The 20,790-nt window shown below is 42.1% G+C and overlaps 1 protein-coding gene across 1 annotated transcript in view; it reads right to left on the bottom strand.

The window, feature by feature from the left end:
- LOC141117581 (uncharacterized) overlaps positions 1-20,790 on the bottom strand; it is a 1,161,887-nt gene that overhangs the window by 59,017 nt on the left and 1,082,080 nt on the right. Inside the window, exons 17-20 of the mRNA XM_073610493.1 lie at positions 16,669-16,833; positions 14,641-14,805; positions 12,545-12,709; positions 10,577-10,783 (exon numbers count right to left, since the gene is read on the bottom strand). Coding sequence (XP_073466594.1) covers positions 10,577-10,783; positions 12,545-12,709; positions 14,641-14,805; positions 16,669-16,833 — 702 coding nt within the window. The remainder of the gene's footprint in view (positions 1-10,576; positions 10,784-12,544; positions 12,710-14,640; positions 14,806-16,668; positions 16,834-20,790) is intronic.

The following is a 20,790-nucleotide window of genomic DNA, read 5'->3' as shown; positions in this document are numbered from 1 at the left end:
TTATGGACATCTGCCGGGCAATTTCTGCACTAGCCCATACCGTACGAAATCTCCAAGAAGACTTGGGCCAGATGCAAGATCGTCTACCGAATCTGCTTGGTGTCTCATCTGCATCTGCTCTCCTTGCACTTGTAAATACATCTGTACAGACTGACTTTTGCCTGCTCAACGAAACCTCTCTGCCTCCTGAACCCAGAGTACCCTTGCCAGAGCATTTTTCAGGGGATCGCAAATTATTTCGCACTTTTCAAAATGCCTGTGAACTTTATTTTTCCTTGTTACCACGAACCTTCTCATCCGAGCATATTAAAGTGGGATTTATCATTACACTCCTACGAAATGAACCACTCTCCTGGGCTCATCATCTTAGAGAACACCATGATCTGGCCTTGTCTACCGCTGACTCCTTCTTTTCAGCCATGTCCCAGCTGTATGCTGACCCCTTCCTCCAATAGACTGCTGAATTTACACTGGGAAAACTCCAACAAGGCTTGAGATCCGTGGAGGACTATGTAACAGATTTCTGTGTCTGGAGTTTAGATACGCAGTGGAATAAGGCCGCTTTACATCATCAATTTCGTCTTGGACTCTCTGACCAATTAAAAGACGAACTTGCCCGAATAGGAGTGCCCTCATCCCTGGAAGATCTGATCCATCTTGTTATCCAAATTGACCGTCGATTGCGTGAAAGGCAATCTGAGAAAGCTAGTACCAAGCCAGCTACTCTCTCAAGAAGTTTTGCTCCTGTCTCCACAATCACGTCCAGATTACCAAGGGGTCCCTACAAGAATAAGGAGCCCCCTGAGTTTCCCCGCAGAAGCTTTTCAAGACCACCACTATCTTCCTCTGAACGCCTCCGGCGAGTACATGACGGACTATGCTTTTACTGCGGAGGAGCGGGCCATTTCATCCAAGCTTGTCCCATAAGACCTGCCAAGCCCACTTCTACGCCACCTTACATGTTGCATCTTCCTGGGAGGGATCTGCTACACCTCCCTCTTTCGCTCCAGTTTCAGTTGCCAGGGAGGACTATTCCTGTAACCGCAATTATAGACTCCGGAGCTTGCAGTTGTTTTGTGAACTCAGCCTTTGTCATCTTACATCAACTTCCTGTATGTACCAAGAGGCAGGAATTTACTGTGCATCTGGCAGATGGCTCTGGTCTCAAGTCTGGGCCTGTTACACAAGAGACTGTACCCATTCTTTGCCAAGTCTCTTCGGAACAGCAGGAGCTGCTCCGTTTGGACGTCATAACGTCCCCCATGTTTCCTGTTATCCTGGGGTTACCCTGGCTAAGGGCCCATAACCCTCATATTGACTGGCTTACCGGAGATATCTCATTTTCCTCTAATTATTGTCAGAGACATTGTTACCTGAAAAAGTTTGTTAATCCTGCTCCTCTCCTCAGCATCCACTTGGGCCCTGAATGTATGAAATTAGTACCCACAGTCTATCATGAATTCTTGGATGTATTTAATAAAAAGAGTGCAGAGAGCTTACCTCCCCACCGGACTTATGATTGTCCCATTGAACTTCTACCAGGGGCAGAAATTCCCTTCGGCCGAATTTACCCTCTCTCGGAACCTGAACTAGAGGCCTTACACAAATACATTGATGAAAGTCTAGAAAAAGGGTTTATTCAAGCCTCTTCCTCCCCAGCAGGAGCTGGTATCTTTTTTGTGGAGAAAAAAGATCACTTCCTGAGGCCCTGTATTGACTATCGTGATCTTAATAAAATAACTATCAAGAACCGGTACCCACTTCCCTTAATTCCCGAGTTATTTCAGAGACTGCGCGGAGCACGAGTTTTTTCCAAGCTAGATCTAAGAGGTGCCTACAATTTGGTGCGAATCAGAAAGGGGGATGAATGGAAGACTGCCTTCAGGTCACGCTTTGGGCATTTTGAATATCTAGTTATGCCCTTCGGTCTCTGCAACGCCCCAGCCACCTTTCAGCATCTGGTAAATGATGTTTTTCGGGACTTTCTTGACCTGTTTATCATTGTCTATCTCGATGATATTCTTATCTTTTCTGACTCAATCGAGGTCCACCGTACCCATGTGAAAAAAGTTTTGAGTAAACTTCGTGAACATCATCTCTATGTCAAGGCTGAAAAGTGCGATTTTGAAAAACAGACAATTCAATTCCTGGGACTTGTCATCTCCGCTGATGGGATCTCCATGGATCCCCAGAAAGTCGATGCTGTTTTGGAATGGCCAGCTCCTACAGATCAAAAGGCGGTACAAAGGTTTGTGGGATTCGCTAATTTCTATAGGAAATTTATTAAGAACTTTTCTGGTATTATTTCTGCTATCACCCTTTTGACCAAACAGCATGTTCCCTTCCGGTGGAGTACTGAAGCACAAACATCTTTTGAACAGTTGAAAGCCTTGTTCACCTCAGCTCCCATCTTAAAGCATCCCGACCCTTCCTTGCCCTATATTCTGGAGGTGGACGCCTCTGAGATCGCAGTAGGAGCCATATTATCGCAGTGACAGGGCCCCAAGTCCCTACTCCATCCTGTGGCATTCTTCTCCAAGAAATTGAATCCCTCTGAGAAGAATTATGATGTAGGGGACCGGGAACTGTTGGCCATTAAAGCTGCCCTCGAGGAGTGGCGCTACCTGTTAGAAGGAGCCTTGCACCCTATACTCATTTTCACCGACCATAAGATCCTCGAGTATTTGAGAACAGCTAAACGACTCAGACCTCGGCAGGCAAGATGGGCATTGTTCTTTTCCCGTTTCACATTCCACATAACCTTCTGCCCTGGTTCTAAGAATGGGAAACCAGACGCGCTGTCACGCATGTTCCATGATCCTGTTCATCCTTCCGAAGCAGACACCATTTTACCTGCCAAAAACGTTCTTCTTCTCCAAACAAACCTGACGTCCCAAATAAGAGCTGAGTTGTTGGAGCATCCCCCTTCCCAAGACTTATCTCTTCAACTCAAGGATGGGCTGTATTACCATAAGGAACAGGTCTTTGTCCCGGAGCAGTTCAGGGTTTCTGTCCTGAAGCGTTGCCACGATCATCCTTTGGCAGGCCATTTTGGGATTCACAAGAGTATCAACCTAATTTCCCGTTCATTCTGGTGGCCAGACTTGATTCAAGACTGTAAAAGATACGTCAAATCCTGTGTGACCTGTCAACGCAATAAGACTGACCGAGCCAAGACTTGGGGCCTATTAGAATGTCTTCCTGTGACTAAGAAACCATGGAGCATGATATCCATGGATTTCATTGTGGAACTTCCCCCGTCTGAAGACTTTACCACCATATTTGTCGTGGTTGATCGCTTGACTAAAATGGCACACTTTTTACCCATGCAAGGAACCCCGTCTGCCGCTGAGACTGCTTCCATGTTCATCTGAGAGATAGTGAGGCTATATGGTATTCCCGATAATATCACTTCTGATCCAGGGGTACAGTTCACGTCCAGATTCTGGAGATCTCTTTGTGAAGTCTTGAACATCGAGCTCCGTCTGTCCTCTGCCTACCATCCTCAAACTAATGGACAGATGGAGAGAACTAACCAGACGCTGGAGGAATATTTGCGTTGCTTCTCCTCTTTTTCACAGGACGATTGGTCACCTCTGCTTCCGCTAGCAGAATTTGCATACAACAATTCCATCCACTCTGCTACCAAGCAAACACCCTTTTTTGCCAATTATGGATACCACCCTTCCTTTTTGCCTGAATTACCCATGGATTCTGCTGTGCCTGCTGTTCAAGACAGACTGAGTTGGTTCATCTCCAATAATAAAGTGCTTCAGGACACCATCTCTAAGGCTCAGGCTAATAACAAAAGATTTTTTGACAGGAAAAGGAGGGGTAACTTGAATCTGAATCCAGGAGACAAGGTTTGGCTATCCACTGCTAATTTAAAACTTAAGTGTCCCTCCAAGAAACTTGGTCCAAAATACCTGGGGCCCTTTGCTGTAAAGAGGAGGATCAACTCTGTGGCCTTTGAACTTATCCTACCAAAGAATCTCAAAATTCACCCTGTTTTTCATATTTCTTTGTTGAAGACATCAGTACCCAATCCCTTTTCTAACCGGGATCCAGAAAACCCTCCTCCACTGCTCGTTGAGGGCAGTGAAGAGTTTGAGGTAGAAGCCGTTCTCGATTGCAGAACCAGGAATGGCCTAACACAGTTTCTGATTAAATGGAAGTGCTACGGCCCTGAAAACAATTCCTGGGAACCAGCTTCTAACGTACATGCCCCGCAAAAGGTACGAGCATTTTTTCAGCACCATCCAGAGAAGAAGCCCCTGAGGGGCATCCGGAGGCTGCCCGTAAGGAGGGGGCAATGTAAGAGAACTGTTGCGTCCCGGGTTCACTCGCGTGTACACACGTTCGTAAAGGACTCTTCACGCACGCATGCGCTTAGGAAGGTCTCTTCGGATCGCAGACGTGCCAATGCGCATGCGCAAAGGAATGGGTGCGCCCGCGGGAGCGCGTCCGCGCTCCCCTTTGGCACCAGACGGCCTATTTAAAGGACACACTGACTGTGACAGGTGCTGACTGATCTTCAGCTGTTCCTGTATCTGTATCCTGTGTTACCTGCCTGCTTGATATCCGTTGCTGAACCTTGGCTCCCCTGACCTTGCCTCTGGACTCTCCCATATCCTGATTCACTGGTTCCTGATTTCGGCTTCCTACTTGACTCTGCTTCCGCCTGATGATTTGGTACCTTGCTGTCCGCCTGCTTCCGAACCCGGCTATTCCCCTGACTCCGCTCCTGTCTCCTGTTTGGCTCCAAGCTGCCTGTCAAGTCCCTGCATCTCGGCTCCTGTGATCTGCTGCGACTTCCTGCCTACCTAAAGTCGCATCATCTGCCTCAAGATTCCTGGGCTACTTCTACAGGCACTCGTGTTCCTCCTTTCCTTGGGGTCCCTCTGTTCCCACTCTCAGCGGGACCCGGGTTGGAGATACAAGGGAGGCTGACCTCGTCACTTCAGTCTCCGATCAGGTACGTGACAGCCCCCCTCCCGTACGTTTTAATCAAAAGTTGCTCTAGGAAGGTGGCTGGGTCTGTGCCCTCAGAACCCTCTGGCAGCCCAATAAAACGAAGGTTGGACCTGCAGGTCCGGTTCTCCAAATCATCCTGTTTCTGTGCCAATTGTTGCAGCTGACGCTGCACATCCTCCTGTGAGTTCTGCATAGGGTATAGTGTGTCTTCCACCCGCCCGATTCTAGTCTCAGCCTCAGTGACCCGTTCCCTAATTTTTGTCATATCGTGTCTGATTAGTGAAATGTCCACCTTCACCTCCTCTATTTTAGTTGTCAAGGTGGACTGACATATAGAGATTGCCTCAAGTACCTTGGTGGTGTCATTTGGTGCTTGTTCTATGGGAGAGGCCGTGTGCTCTGCTGGTGCGGCGCCATCTTGGCCCTCGGCATCCCGCTCCATTCTTCGGTATCTCTCAAGGGACGAGGAGGCTGTGTTGGTTCATTTCAGCAGGGACATGGTGTGCTCGGAGCTCCGTGCCCGGTCCCTGGTTATTTGGAAAGGATTTCGGTGTTCCTATCATGCAGGATGGGTGAAGGAGGATCTGCCGTCAGCGGAGCTACAGTCTAGCACGTCCGCTCACATCGCCGTCCAGGCCACGCCCCCCCTTTCTTGTTGGTTTTACACATGCCTGTTTTATCTTAAATGGACATTTCTAGTTTTGATAATGCCACCCCAAAAATTGTTATACAACAAACATGTTGGTTTGTTTTAAAAAACTTTTCTAAATGCACATGTGATTGTGCAGATATTAAAAAGATTTTTAATCAAGAATGTGTGGATTATTGTCTCAACGCTACAACACTTTTGTGGTGATGTAATGGCTGCTTTCTGGGAAAATGGGGGTTATTTCCTAAGGGCAAATCCTCTTTGCACTACAAGTGCAGTTTCAGTGCAGTTTCAAGTGCACTTGTAGTGAAAAGTGTCTTTGCCTTTAATAAATAACACCCAACAGTGCTTTGTATAAGGTTACACAATCACGCCATTTTCTGGACTCACCACATTTCTGTCAGGGTCAGCTAAAACAAACACAAGCAGTAAATGTCACCAAAGATTTGCTTTTTTTTTATTTGATAAAGGTTTCACAAATTGTCTGGCATATTGATGGCCCCCCTACCCGCAAAGAACTCAAGGTATCTTAACCGGACATCACGGGCACTCAGGGAGGGCAAGCCAGGACGGCCACTTTCAAGCTCCATCAGGGTTGTTTCATTTATAATTCCGGCCTTAGGCCCAACTGAGCCAGCATAGTTGCCGTAAAAAGTTATGTAGAAAACAGCACGCCAGGATTATATGATTAAGTTTATACTCCGCCATATGGATGGGTGTAAGAAATAGGCGGAACCGGCTGGCCATGATTCCAAATGTGTTCTCCATCACTCTTCTGGCTCTGGCCAGCCGGTAATTAAAAACCCTCTGTTCCGGGGTGAGGGTCCTCATCGGGAATGGCCGCATAAGATGGTCTCCCATCGCAAATGCTTCATCCGCAATGAAGACGAATGGGAGTCCTTGCACATTCTCTTCTGGAGGTGGCAAGTCCAAGCTGCCATTCTGGAGATGCCTGTAAAACTCCGTCTGGGCGATGACTCCACCATCGGACATCCGGCCATTCTTCCCCACGTCAACATACAGGAACTCGTAATTAGCCGACACCACCGCCAACATCACAATACTATTGAACCCCTTGTAATTATAATAGTACATGCGCCTGGCCCCTAATCTATTTTTATTTTTTTGAAGCACATGATCAGAGCCTGAGGCTCTAATTGGCTTCATAAAAGAGTGGGCTCGGGGCGCAGAGCCCACCCAGTTGTGTGACAATAGCGAATTAATATTCGCTAATGTCTTCCTGCTTCCCCTCCCGGCCAATCAGGAAGCGGGTCCTGATTGGCCGGGAGTCCTAAGACCCCATTGGCCGCAAGTCCTAAGTCCTGATTGGACAGGAGAAGAAGCAACTGCCAGGACTCGGGAGGAGATGCGGGGAGGAGAAGTCACCAAAGCCGCAACCTGGATGGGGTAACTGGGGCCTGACAGGCGAGCAGTGCGGAGATCGATTGAGCAATGGGGGAGCATTGATTGATCAATCGATGGGGGGTGGGGGGTGGTTGGCTGGCTGGGGGTGGCTTGTTGGGTGGGGGCCATGGGCTGCCCCCCTCCCCCCAAGAAAATTATGCAACAGCCGCCACTGGAGTAGACTAGTATTGCTAGTGATTGATCAGAATAGTAAGGTGACAGGAAGCTCATATAAGGCTCTGATTGGTGATTGCCGTGAGATCTGATTCCCCCGTGTATGTCCTCCTATAATCTCATCTATTTTACTAGCTACCAGACCAAAGAGAATTAGGGATGAGCTTCGAGTTCGAGTCGAACTCATGTTCGACTCGAACATTGGCTGTTCGCAAGTTCGCCGAACAGCGAACAATTTGGGGTGTTCGCGGCAAATTCGAATGCCGCGGAACACCCTTTAAAAGTCTATGGGAGAAATCAAAAGTGCTAATTTTAAAGGCTAATATGCAAGTTATTGTCATAAAAAGTGTTTGGAGACCTGGGTCCTGCCCCAGGGGACATGGATCAATGCAAAAAAAAGTTTTAAAAACGGCCGTTTTTTCAGGAGCAGTGATTTTAATAATGCTTAAAGTCAAACAATAAAAGTGTAATATCCCTTTAAATTTCGTACCTGGGGGGTGTCTATAGTATGCCTGTAAAGGGGCGCATGTTTCCTGTGTTTAGAACAGTCTGACAGCAAAATGACATTTTGAAGGAAAAAACTCATTTAAAACTACCCGCGGCTATTGCATTGCCGACAATACACATAGAAGTTCATTGATAAAAACGGCATGGGAATTCCCCAAAGGGGAACCCCCGAACCAAAATTAAAAAAAAAAAATTACGTGGGAGTCCCCCTAAATTCCATACCAGGCCCTTCAGGTCTGGTATGGATATTAAGGGGAACCCCGGCCAAAATTAAAAAAAAAAAAATGACGTGGGGTTCCCCCCAAATTCCATACCAGACCCTTCAGGTCTGGTATGGATTTTAAGGGGAACCCCGCGCCAAAAAAAAAAAAAAAACGGCGTGGAGTCCCCCCAAAAATCCATACCAGACCCTTATCCGAGCACGCAACCTGGCAGGCCGCAGGAAAAGAGGGGGGGACGAGAGTGCGGCCCCCCCCCTCCTGAACCGTACCAGGCCACATGCCCTCAACATTGGGAGGGTGCTTTGGGGTAGCCCCCCAAAACACCTTGTCCCCATGTTGATGAGGACAAGGGCCTCATCCCCACAACCCTGGCCGGTGGTTGTGGGGGTCTGCGGGCGGGGGGCTTATCGGAATCTGGAAGCCCCCTTTAACAAGGGGACCCCAGATCCCGGCCCCCCCCGTGTGAAATGGTAAGGGGGTACAAAAGTACCCCTACCATTTCACTAAAAAACTGTGAAAAATGTTAAAAATGACAAGAGACAGTTTTTGACAATTCCTTTATTTAAATACTTCTTCTTTCTTCTATCTTCCTTCATCTTCTGGTTCTTCTGGTTCTTCTGGCTCTTCTGGTTCTTCCTCTGGCATTCTCGTCCAGCATCTCCTCCGCGGCGTCTTCTATCTTCTTCTCCTCGGGCCGCTCCGCACCCATGGCATGGGGGGAGGCTCCCGCTCTTCTCTTCTTCTTCATCTTCTTCTCTTCTTCTTTTCTTCTCTTCTTCATTTTCTTCTCCGGGCCGCTCCTCACACATGCTAGCATGGCGGGAGGCTCCCGCTGTGTGATGGCGCTCCTCGTCTGACAGTTCTTAAATAACGGGGGGCGGGGCCACCCGGTGACCCCGCCCCCCTCTGACGCACGGTGACTTGACGGGACTTCCCTGTGACGTCACGGGGAATGCCACAGGGAAGTCCCGTCATGTCCCGTGCATCAGAGGGGGGCGGGGTCACTGGGTGGCCCCGCCCCCCGTTATTTAAGAACTGTCAGACGAGGAGCGCTGTCACACAGCGGGAGCCTCCCTTCATGCCAGCATGGATGCGGAGCGGCCCGGAGAAGAAAATGAAGAAGAGAAGAAGAGAAGAAGATGAAGAAGAAGAGAAGAGCGGGAGCCTCCCCCCATGCCATGGGTGCGGAGCGGCCCGAGGAGAAGAAGATAGAAGACGCCGCGGAGGAGATGCTGGACGAGAACGCCGGAGGAAGAACCAGAAGAGCCAGAAGAACCAGAAGAACCAGAAGATGAAGGAAGATAGAAGAAAGAAGAAGTATTTAAATAAAGGAATTGTCAAAAACTGTCTCTTGTCATTTTTAACATTTTTGACAGTTTTTTAGTGAAATGGTAGGGGTAAGTACCCCCTTACCATTTCACACAGGGGGGGCCGGGATCTGGGGGTCCCCTTGTTAAAGGGGGCTTCCAGATTCCGATAAGCCCCCCACCCGCAGACCCCCACAACCACCGGCCAGGGTTGTGGGGATGAGGCCCTTGTCCTCATCAACATGGGGACAAGGTGTTTTGGGGGGCTACCCCAAAGCACCCTCCCAATGTTGAGGGCATGTGGCCTGGTACGGTTCAGGAGGGGGGGAGCCGCACTCTCATCCCCCCCTCTTTTCCTGCGGCCTGCCAGGTTGCGTGCTCGGATAAGGGTCTGGTATGGATTTTTGGGGGGACCCCACGCCGTTTTTTTTTTTTTTTTGGCGCGGGGTTCCCCTTAAAATCCATACCAGACCTGAAGGGTCTGGTATGGAATTTAGGGGGAACCCCACGTCATTTTTTTTTTTTAATTTTGGCCGGGGTTCCCCTTAATATCCATACCAGACCTGAAGGGCCTGGTATGGAATTTAGGGGGACTCCCACGTCATTTTTTTTTTTTAATTTTGGTTCGGGGTTCCCTTGTGGGGAATTCCCATGCCGTTTTTATCAATGAACTTCTATGTGTATTGTCGGCAATGCAATAGCCGCGGGTAGTTTTAAATGAGTTTTTTCCTTCAAAATGTCATTTTGCTGTCAGACTGTTCTAAACACGGGAAACATGCGCCCCTTTACAGGCATACTATAGACACCCCCCAGGTACCAAATTTAAAGGGATATTACACTTTTATTGTTTGACTTTAAGCATTATTAAAATCACTGCTCCTGAAAAAACGGCCGTTTTTAAAACTTTTTTTTGCATTGATCCATGTCCCCTGGGGCAGGACCTGGGTCCCCAAACACTTTTTATGACAATAACTTGCATATTAGCCTTTAAAATTAGCACTTTTGATTATTCATGTTCGTGTCCCATAGACTTTAACGGTGTTCGCGTGTTCGAACGAACTTTTTTCCTGTTCGCATGTTCTGGTGCGAACCGAACAGGGGGGTGTTCGGCTCATCCCTAAAGAGAATATCAGATTTTTAAGTAGGTTTTATGAAGTGCCTCTTTCATGGCTGATAACAGAATGTGATAAGATCCAAGAATTAGATAACAGTCCAGGATTGGCTATATACTGAGACAAAAGGGAAATCCATATAATTGCATTATTATTAATATTATTATTTGGTTTAGATATAAAACTGTCCCAGAATATTATTGTCTCAGTCAGTCCTGTTATACTCACTGTAATTCCTCTATCCGGCTTGTTGTCAGAGCTTCCATCAAATCCCTGAAATGAGGACCCTCCAGATTGTTCTCAGACAGGTTCAGTCTCCTCAGTGTCCGGTTATTTCTTATTCCAGATGCCAGGTGGGGGCAGGAATTATCTGTCAGGTGATTATCCCACAATCTGTAGAAGAAGAGAACAATGTTACCAGAAGAAAATAAATTTCTCCCCAGGAATGAATGTACCGTAACTATTCTCTACATGAATGGAACTCATTTCTCTTTATTGTAATCATTTATATCAGATCACTTTATAACACTCCAGGAAATAGAATTTTAGAAGAAAAATATTATAATGAAGTAGACACCCCAATATTATCATCCATGTGTAGAGATGGTGATATCTCCATACACAGGATGACCACAGAATACCACTGACATGACGCATAGACATATGCAATGCCAAAAAATTTGTTTGTTTTTGTTTCATTCGTTTTATTCTTTTCTTTTTTTGGGTCATTCCTTATAATCAAAATTTGTTATTTCAAATAAATTTGTAAATGTAAAAATTCATAAATGTAAAGATTCGAAATTCGAAAATTCGTGAATTCGAAATCCGGAAATAAGAAAAAAAATCTGAAAATTCAAAAATAAGAAATAACAACTAACTAATAATAACCTATTATTAATGTATAGATATTGGAATTTCCTTTCAAATTTGGCTGAACGTAGCGAATACAAATTTATTCGAAGTTATGAATTATCTGAAATAATGCATGCCTCATCTAAACAAATGGAACGTAACGAATTAATAATAAAAAAAAAATTATAAAAAAGTTTTTATTATTATTATTAATTCATTACGTTCTATTCGTTTAGATGCAGCATGTTATTTTGGATAATTCGTAAATTTCGTTTTGTATTTGTTACATTCACTAACAGCCAAATTTGAAAGGAAATTCCAATATCTATAATTTAATAGTTAGTAATAGTTATTATTAGTTAGTTATTTCAGATTTTAGAATTTTTGGGTTTTCTCATTTTCTGATTTTCGGATTTCCGAATTTCCGAATCTTCAAATTTCCGAATTTTCAATTTGTGAATTTTTAAAAAAAAGCATCAAAAGTGTTTTTGTTAATTTGAATATTTCCAAATTAACTATTTGTGGAATTTTGTTTGAAAAACTAATTTGGAATGAAACAAATTGCGCATGTCTAATGCCTCGCATTGTGCTATAATCTCCTTATGAATGATGCATGGATGGTATCAGCAGACAGTGTGAGGCTGAAATAAGCATTGCTAGAGATTGGGCGGGATGGTTTTGTTATCTGATATTCTCTGCTAATAAGAAGGAAGTATGGAGGAGATCCCTCAAGACTGAATAGCAGATGTGCATCACAATAGCAAAGTGGTTATCACCTCCACCTGGCAGCACTGGGGTCATTAGTTTGAATCCCAACCACGGCACTACCTGCCTGGAGGTTGTATGTTCTCCCTGTGCCTGTGTGGGTTTCCTCCCACACTCCAAAAGACATGCTGGGTGGTAATTGGTCCTATTATGTGTATTGAAGACAGGGACTGAAATAAATGTATAATATGTGTGTAAACTGCTGTATACATTTTTGGTGATATATAAATACTTGTAATAAATATTAAATAAAATGGTCATGACAGGAAGGTCATATGAGGCTCTGATTGGTGATTGCAGTAAGTTCAGATTCCCCCGTGTATGACCTCCTATAATCTCATCTATTTCAGTTACCAGACAAAACAGAATATTAGGTTTTATGAAAGAATTATTTCATGGCTAATAGAGTGATAAGATTCAAGAATTACCCAACATTCCAGGATTAGCTATTTACTGAGACAAAAAGGAGAACCATATAATTACATTATATTATTTATTATCATATTTATATATTATTTATGTGGTTTAGATATGAAACTGTCCCAGAATATTATTGTCAGTCAGTCCTGTTATACTCACCGTAATTCCTCTATCTGGCTTGTTGTCAGAGCTTCCATCAGATCTCTGAAATGAGGACCCTCCAGATTGTTTAAACACAGGTTCAGTGTCCTCAGTGTCGGGTTATTTCTTATTCCAGATGCCAAGTGGGAGCAGGAACTGTCTGTCAGGTGATTATAGGACAATCTGTAGAAGAGAAGAATGTTACCAGAAGAAAATGAATTTCTCCCCCAGGAATGAATGTAACTCTTCTCTACATGAATGAAACTCATTTCTCTTTATTGGAATCATTTATATCAGATCACTTTATAACACTCCAGGAAATAGAATTTTATAAGAAAAATAATATAATGGAGTAGACACCCCAATATTATCATCCATGTGTAGACGGTGATATCTCCATACACAGGATGACCACAGAACACCAATGACATGACTCGAGACATGTACACTGCCAAAAAATGTGTTTGTTTTTGTTTCATTCGTTTTTCTTTTTTTCTTTTCACGGGTCATTCCTTATGATCAAAATTCGTTATTTAAAATAAATTCTTAAATTCATAAATGTAACAATTCGTAAATGTAAAAATTTGTAAATTCAAAAATTCGTAAATTCAAAATCCGAAAATTACAAAATTTGAAAAAAAGAATGAAAATCCGAAAATTCAAAAATCCGAAAATTCAAAAAATCTGAAATAACAACTAACTAACTAATAATAACTAACTATTAAATTATAGATATTGGAATTTCCTTTCAAATTTGGCTGTTAGTTAACATAGCGAATACGAATTTATCCGAAGTTAAATGAATGCCGCATATAAACAAATGTAATGTAACAAGTTAATAATAACAAAATAAATAATCATAAAAATGTTCTTTTTATTATTATTAATTCATTACGTTCTATTCGTTTAGGTGCAGCATCCGTTATTTTGGATAATCCGGAATTTCAGATAAATTCGTATTCGTTGCGTTCACTAACAGCCAAATTTGAAAGGGTATTTCAATACCTATAATGTAAAAGTTAGTAATAATTATTATTAGTTAGTAATTATTTCAGATTTTAGAATTTTTGGGTTTTCTAATTTTCGGATTTTCGTCCTTATTTTCGAATTTCTGAATCTTCAAATTTCCGAATTTTTGATTTTCAAATTTTCAAAAAAATTCATTAAAAGGGTTTTTGTTAATTTGCATATTTTCAAATTAACAAATTTGAGGAATTTTGTTTGAAAAACAAATTCAGAATGAAACGAATTGCACATGTCTAATGACTCGCATTGTGCTATAATCTCCTTGTGTATGGAGCATGAATGGTATTAGCAGACAGTGTGAGGCCGGGATCAGCATTGATAGAGATTGGACAGGATGGTTTTGTTATCTGATATTCTCTGCTGATAAGAAGGAAGTTTGGAGGAGATCCCTCAAGACTGAATAGCAGATGTGCATCACAATAGCAAAGTGGTTATCACTTCCACCTGCCAGCACTGGGGTCATCGGTTTGAATCTCAACCACGGCACTACCTGCCTGGAGGTTGTATGTTCTCCCTGTGCCTGTGTTGGTTTCCTTCCACACTCCAAAAGACATGCTGGGAGGTAATTGGTCCTATTATGTGTATAAATGTGAGTTAGGGACATTAGATTGTAAGCTCCTTGAAAGCAGGGACTGATATAAATGTATAATATGTGTGTAAAGCGCTGTATACATTTTTGGTGATATATATATATATATATATATATATATATATATATATATATATATATATATATATATACTTGTAATAAATATTAAATAAAATGGTCATGACAGGAAGGTCATATGAGGCTCTGATTGGTGATTGCAGTAAGTTCAGATTCCCCCGTGTATGACCTCCTATAATGTCATCTATTTCAGTTACCAGACAAAACAGAATATCAGGTTTTAAGAAACAATTATTTCATGGCTAATAGAGTGATAAGATTTAGGAATCACCCAGCATTCCAGGATTAGCTATTTACTGAGACAAAAAGGAGAACCATATCATTACATTATATTATTATTTATTATCATATTCATATATTATTTATGTGGTTTAGTTATAAAACTGTCTATTATTGTCTCAGTCAGTCCTGTTATACTCACTGTAATATCTGGATCCGGCTTGTTGGCAGAGCTTCCATCAGATCCCTGAAATGAGGACCCTCCAGATTGTTCAAAGCCAGGTCCAGTCTCCTCAGTGTCTGGTTATTTCTTATTCCAGATGCCAGGTGGGGGCAGCAATTGTCTGTTAGGCGATTAGACATTAAACTAGAAGAGAAGAATGTTACCAGAAGAAAATTAATTTCTCCCCCAGGAATGAATGTAACTCTTCTCTACATGAATGGAACTCATTTCTCTTTATTGGAATCATTTATATCAGATCACTTTATAACACTCCAGGAAATAGAATTTTACAAGAAAAATGTTATAATGGAGTAGACGCCCCAATATTATCATCCATGTGTAGAGACGGTGATATCTCCATACACAGTATGACCACAGAACACCACTGACATGATTTGTAGACATGTGCACTGCTAAAAAATGTGTTTGTTTTTGTTTCATTCGTTATTTTTTCCTTTTTCCGGGTCATTCCTTATGATCAAAATTCGTTATTTAGAATAAATTCGTAAATTCGTAAATGTAAAAATTCCTAAATGTAAAAATTTGAAAATTTGTAAATTCGAAATCCGAAAATTCAAAATCCCGAAAATTCAAAAATCCAAAATAACTAACTAACTAATAATAACTAACTATCAAATTATAGATATTGGGATTTCCTTTCAAATTTGGCTGTTAGTGAACATGGCGAATATGAATTTATCCGAAGTTATGAACTATCTGAAATAACGCATGCCGCATCTAAACAAATGGAACGTAACCAATTATTATTAAAAAATAAATAATTATAAAAATGTTTTTATTATCATTATTATTAATTCATTACGTTCTATTTGTTTAGATGTGGCATCTGTTATTTTGGATAATTGGTGACTTCAGATAAATTTGTATTTGTTACATTCACTAACAGCCAAATTTGAAAAGAAATTCAAATACCTATAATGTAATAGTTAGTAATAGTTATTATTAGTTAGTTATTATTTCAGGTTTTAGAATTTTTGAGTTTCCTAATTTTCGGATTTTAGTCCTTTTTTTCGAATTTGCGAGTTTTCGAATCTTCAAATTTCTGAATTTTCAATTTTCAAATTTTCAAAAAATGTATTAAAAGGGTTTTTGTTAATTTGAAATATTTCTGAATTAACAAGTTTGTGGAATTTTGTTTGAAAAACTAATTTGGAATGAAACGAATTGCACATGTCTAATGACTCTCATTGTGCTATAATCTCCTTGTTTATGGAGCATGAATGGTATCAACAGACAGTGTGAGGCCAGAATAAGCCTTGCTAGAGATTGGACGGGATGGTTTTGTTCTCTGATATTCTCTGCTAATAAGGAGGAAGTATGGAGGAGATCCCTCAAGACTGAATAGCAGATGTGCATCACAATAGCAAAGTGGTTATCACTTCCACCTGGCAGCACTGGGGTCATCGGTTTGAATCCCAACCACGGCACTACCTGCCTGGAGGTTGTATGTTCTCCCTGTGCCTGTGTGGGTTTCCTCCCACACTCCAAAAGACATGCTTGGAGGTACGGTAATTGGTCCTATTATGTGTATGAATGTAAGTTAGGGACATTAGATTGTAAGCTCCTTGAAGGCAGGGACTGAAATGAATGTATAATATGTGTGTAAAGTGCTGTATACATTTTTGGCGATATATAAATACTTGTAATAAATATTAAATAAAATGGTCATGACAGGAAGGTCATATGAGGCTCTGATTGGTGATTGCAGTAAGTTCAGATTCCCCCGTGTATGACCTCCTATAATCTCATCTATGTCAGTTACCAGATGAAACAGAATATCAGGTTTTCTGAAACAATTATTTCATGGCTAATAGAGTGATAAGATTCAAGAATTACCCAACATTCTAGGATTAGCTTATTATTGAGACAAAAAGCAGAACCATATAATTACATTATATTATAATTTATTATCATATTTATATATTATTTATGTGGTTTAGATATAAAACAGAATATTATTGTCTCAGTCAGTCCTGTTATACTCACCGTAATTCTTCTATCCAGCTTGCTGTCAGAACTTCCATCAGATCCCTGAAATGAGGACCCTCCAGATTGTTCCCAGACAGGTTCAGTGTCCTCAGTGTCCGGTTATTTCTTATTCCAGATGCCAGGTGGGGGCAGGAATTGTCTGTCAGGTGATTCTTATCCAATCTGTAAAAGAGAAGAATGTTACCAGAAGAAAATGAATTTCTCCCCCAGGAATGAATGTAACTATTGTCTACGTGAATGGAACTCATTTCTCTTTATTGGAATCATTTATATCAGATCACTTTATAACACTCCAGGAAATAGATTTTTATAAGAAAAATATGGAGTAAACACCACAATATTATCATCCATGTGTAGAGATGGTGATATTTCCATCATAGCGAATATGAATTTATCCGAAGTTATGAATTATATTATAATATTATTAATAAAAAAATAAATAATTATAAAAAAATGTTTTATTATTATTATTATTAATTCATTACGTTCTATTTGTTTAGATGCGGCATCCGTTATTTTGGATATTTTCATAACTTCAGATAAATTTGTATTCGTATGTTCACTAACAGCCAAATTTGAACGGAAATTCCAATACCTATAATGTAATAGTTAGTAATAGTTATTATTAGTTACCATATTTATCGGCGTATAACACGCACCCCAAGTTTAGGAGGAAATTTTAAGGAAAAAAACTTTTAAAGGAAAAAAACTTACATTTAAATGCCCATCAATGCAGCCTTGCACAGCGTCCATCTGCATGCTTGTTTAGTGTCTTTTGCAGCCTTGTCAGTGTCATTTGCAGCCTCTCCCAGTGACATTGCAGCCATGTCAGTGTCATTTGCAGCCTTGTCAGTGTCATTTGCAGCCTTGCCCAGGCTGCAGTTAAACTGCAGTGACTTGTCAATGTCACTGCAGTTTAAATATGGTGCCGCCGAGATACACAGAGCCGAACCTGTGTATCTCGGCTACTGTCAGCTTTTCTAGGCTCCTCTTGCAGTCCCGCCTAGTCCCGCCCTATGATGGACATGACACAGGTCCAATGGCAGGACTGGGTGTGACTGTGAGCGGAGCCGAGCGCCGCCGATATACATTATTTTCCATTCTAACCTTTTCTTTTCAAATTCAAATTCATTCTATACGAAATTCGAATTTCGGAAAATGGTTATCTAGAAATAGAATGAAATAGAGTGAAATCGAATTCAAAGACTAGAACAGAAAAAAACAATAGAACAGAATAGAAGTATTCAGACCCCCTTAAATTTTTCACTCTTTGTTATATTGCAGCCATTTGCTAAAATCATTTAAGTTCATTTTTTCCCTCATTAATGTATATACAGCACCCCATATTGACAGAAAAACACAGAATTGTTGACATTTTTGCAGATTTATTAAAAAAGAAAAACTGAAATATCACATGGTCCTAAGTGTTCAGACCCTTTGCTGTGGCACTCATATGTTTAACTCAGGTGCTGTCCATTTCTTCTGATCATCCCTGAGATGGTTCTACACCTTCATTTGAGTCCAGCTGTGTTTGATTATACTGATTGGACTTGATTAGGAAAGCCACATACCTGTCCATATAAGACCTTACAGCTCACAGTGCATGTCAGAGCAAATAAGAATCATGAGGTCAAAGGAACTGCCTGAAGAGCTTAGAGACAGAATTGTGGCAAGGCACAGATCTGGCCAAGGTTACAAAAAAATTTCTGCTGCACTCAAGGATCCTAAGAGCACAGTGGCCTCCATAATCCTGAAATGGAAGACATTTGGGATGACCAGAACCCTTCCTAGAGCTGGCTGTCTGGCCAAACTGAGCTATTGGGGGAGAAGAGCCTTGGTGAGAGAGGTAAAGAAGAACCCAAAGATCACTGTGGCTGAGCTCAAGAGATGCAGTTGGGAGAAAGTTGTAGAAAGTCAACCATCACTGCAGCCCTCCACCAGTCGGGGCCTTATTGCGGAGTGGCCCGACGGAAGCCTCTCCTCAGTGCAAGACACATAAAAGCCCACATGGAGTTTGCTTGAAAACACCTGAAGGACTCCAAGATGGTGAGAAATAACATTCTCTGGTCTTATGAGACCAAGATAGAACTTTTTGGCCTCAATTCTAAGCGGTATGTGTGGAGAAAAACAGGCACTGCTTATCACCTGTCCAATACAGTCCCAACAGTGAAGCATGGTGGTGGCAGCATCATGCTGTGGGGGTGTTTTTCAGCTGCAGGGACAGGATGACTGGTTTCAATCGAGGGAAAGATGAATGCGGCCAAGTACAGGGATATCCTGGATGAAAACCTTCTCCATAGTGCTCAGGACCTCAGACTGGGCCAAAGGTTTACCTTCCAACAAGACAATGACCCTAAGTACACAGCTAAAATAACGAAGGAGTGGCTTCACAACAACTCTGTGACTGTTCTTGAATGCCCCAGCCAGAGCCCTGACTTAAACCTAATTGAGCATCTCCGGAGAGACCTAAAAATGGCTGTCCACCAACGTTTACCAAACCAACCTGACAGAACTGGAGAAGATATGCAAGGAGGAATGGTAGAGGATCCCCAAATCCAGGTGTGAAAAACTTGTTGCATCTTTCCCAAAAAGACTCATGGCAGTATTAGATCAAAAGGGTGCTTCTACTAAATACTGAGCAAAGGGTCTGAATACTTAAGAACATGTGATATTTCAGTTTTTCTTTTTTAATAAATCTGCAAAAATGTCAACAATTCTGTGTTTTTCTGTCAATATGGGGTGCTGTGTGTACATTAATGAGGAAAAAAATGGACTTAAATGATTTTAGCAAATGGCTGCAATATAACAAAGAGTAAAAAATTTAAGGGGGTCTGAATACTTTCCATCCCCACTGTATATATATAATATATATATATATATATATATATATATATATATATATATATATATATATATATAATATACAGTGGGGCAAAAAAGTATTTAGTCAGCCACCAACTGTGCAAGTTCTCCCACTTAAAAAGATGAGAGAGGCCTGTAATTGTCATCATAGGTATACCTCAACTATGAGAGACAAACTGTGGAAACAAATCCAGACAATCACATTGTCTGATTTTTGAAAGAATTTATTGCAAATTGCAAATTATGGTTGAAAATAAGTATTTGGTCAATATCAAAAGTTCATCTCAATACTTTGTTATATATCCTTGGTTGGCAATGACAGAGGTCAAATGTTTTCTGTACGTCTTCACAAGGTTGTCACACACTGTTGCTGTCATGTTGGCCCATTCCTCCATGCAGATCTCCTCTAGAGCAGTGATGTGTTGGGGCTGACGCTGGGCAACACGGACTTTCAACTCCCTCCAAAGGTTTTCTATGGGGTTGAGATCTGGAGACCGGCTAGGCCACTCCAGGACCTTGAAATGCTTCTTAGGAAGCCACTCCTTCGTTACCCTGGCGGTGTGTTTGGGATCATTCTCATGCTGAAAGACCCAGCCACGTTTCATCTTGAATGCCCTTGCTGATGGGAGGAGGTTTGCACTCAAAATCTCACGATACATAGCTTCATTCTTTCATTTACATGGATTAGTCGTACTGTTCCCTTTGCAGAGAAACAGCCCCGAAGCATGATGTTGCCACCCCCATGCTTCACAGTAGGTATGGTGTTCTTTGGTTGCAACTCAGCGTTCTCTCTCCTCCAAACACGACGAGTTGTGTTTCTACCAAACAGTTCTACTTTGGTTTCATCTGATCAAATGACATTCTCCCAATCCTCTTCTGGATCATCCAAATGCTCTCTAGCAAACCTCAGACGGGCCCGGACATGTACTGGCTTAAGCAGGGGGACACGTCTGGCACTGCAGGATCTGAGTCCCTGGCAGTGTAGTGTGTTACTGATAGTAGCCTTTGTTACGTTGGTCCCAGCTCTCTGCAGATCATTCACTAGGTCCCCCCGTGTGGTTCTGGGATTTTTGCTCACCATTCTTGTGATCATTTTGACCCCACGGGGTGAGATCTTGCCTGGAGCCCCAGATCGAGGGAGATTATCAGTGGTCTTGTATGTCTTCCATTTTCTAATTATTGCTCCCACAGTTGATTTCTTCACACCAAGCTGCTTGCCTATTGCAGATTCAGTCTTCCCAGCCTGGTGCAGGTCTA

The sequence above is a fragment of the Aquarana catesbeiana genome, linkage group LG13 (genome assembly GCF_042186555.1).
Source record: "Aquarana catesbeiana isolate 2022-GZ linkage group LG13, ASM4218655v1, whole genome shotgun sequence".
NCBI lineage: Eukaryota > Metazoa > Chordata > Amphibia > Anura > Ranidae > Aquarana > Aquarana catesbeiana.
This window is presented reverse-complemented; position numbering and strand designations above follow the sequence as displayed.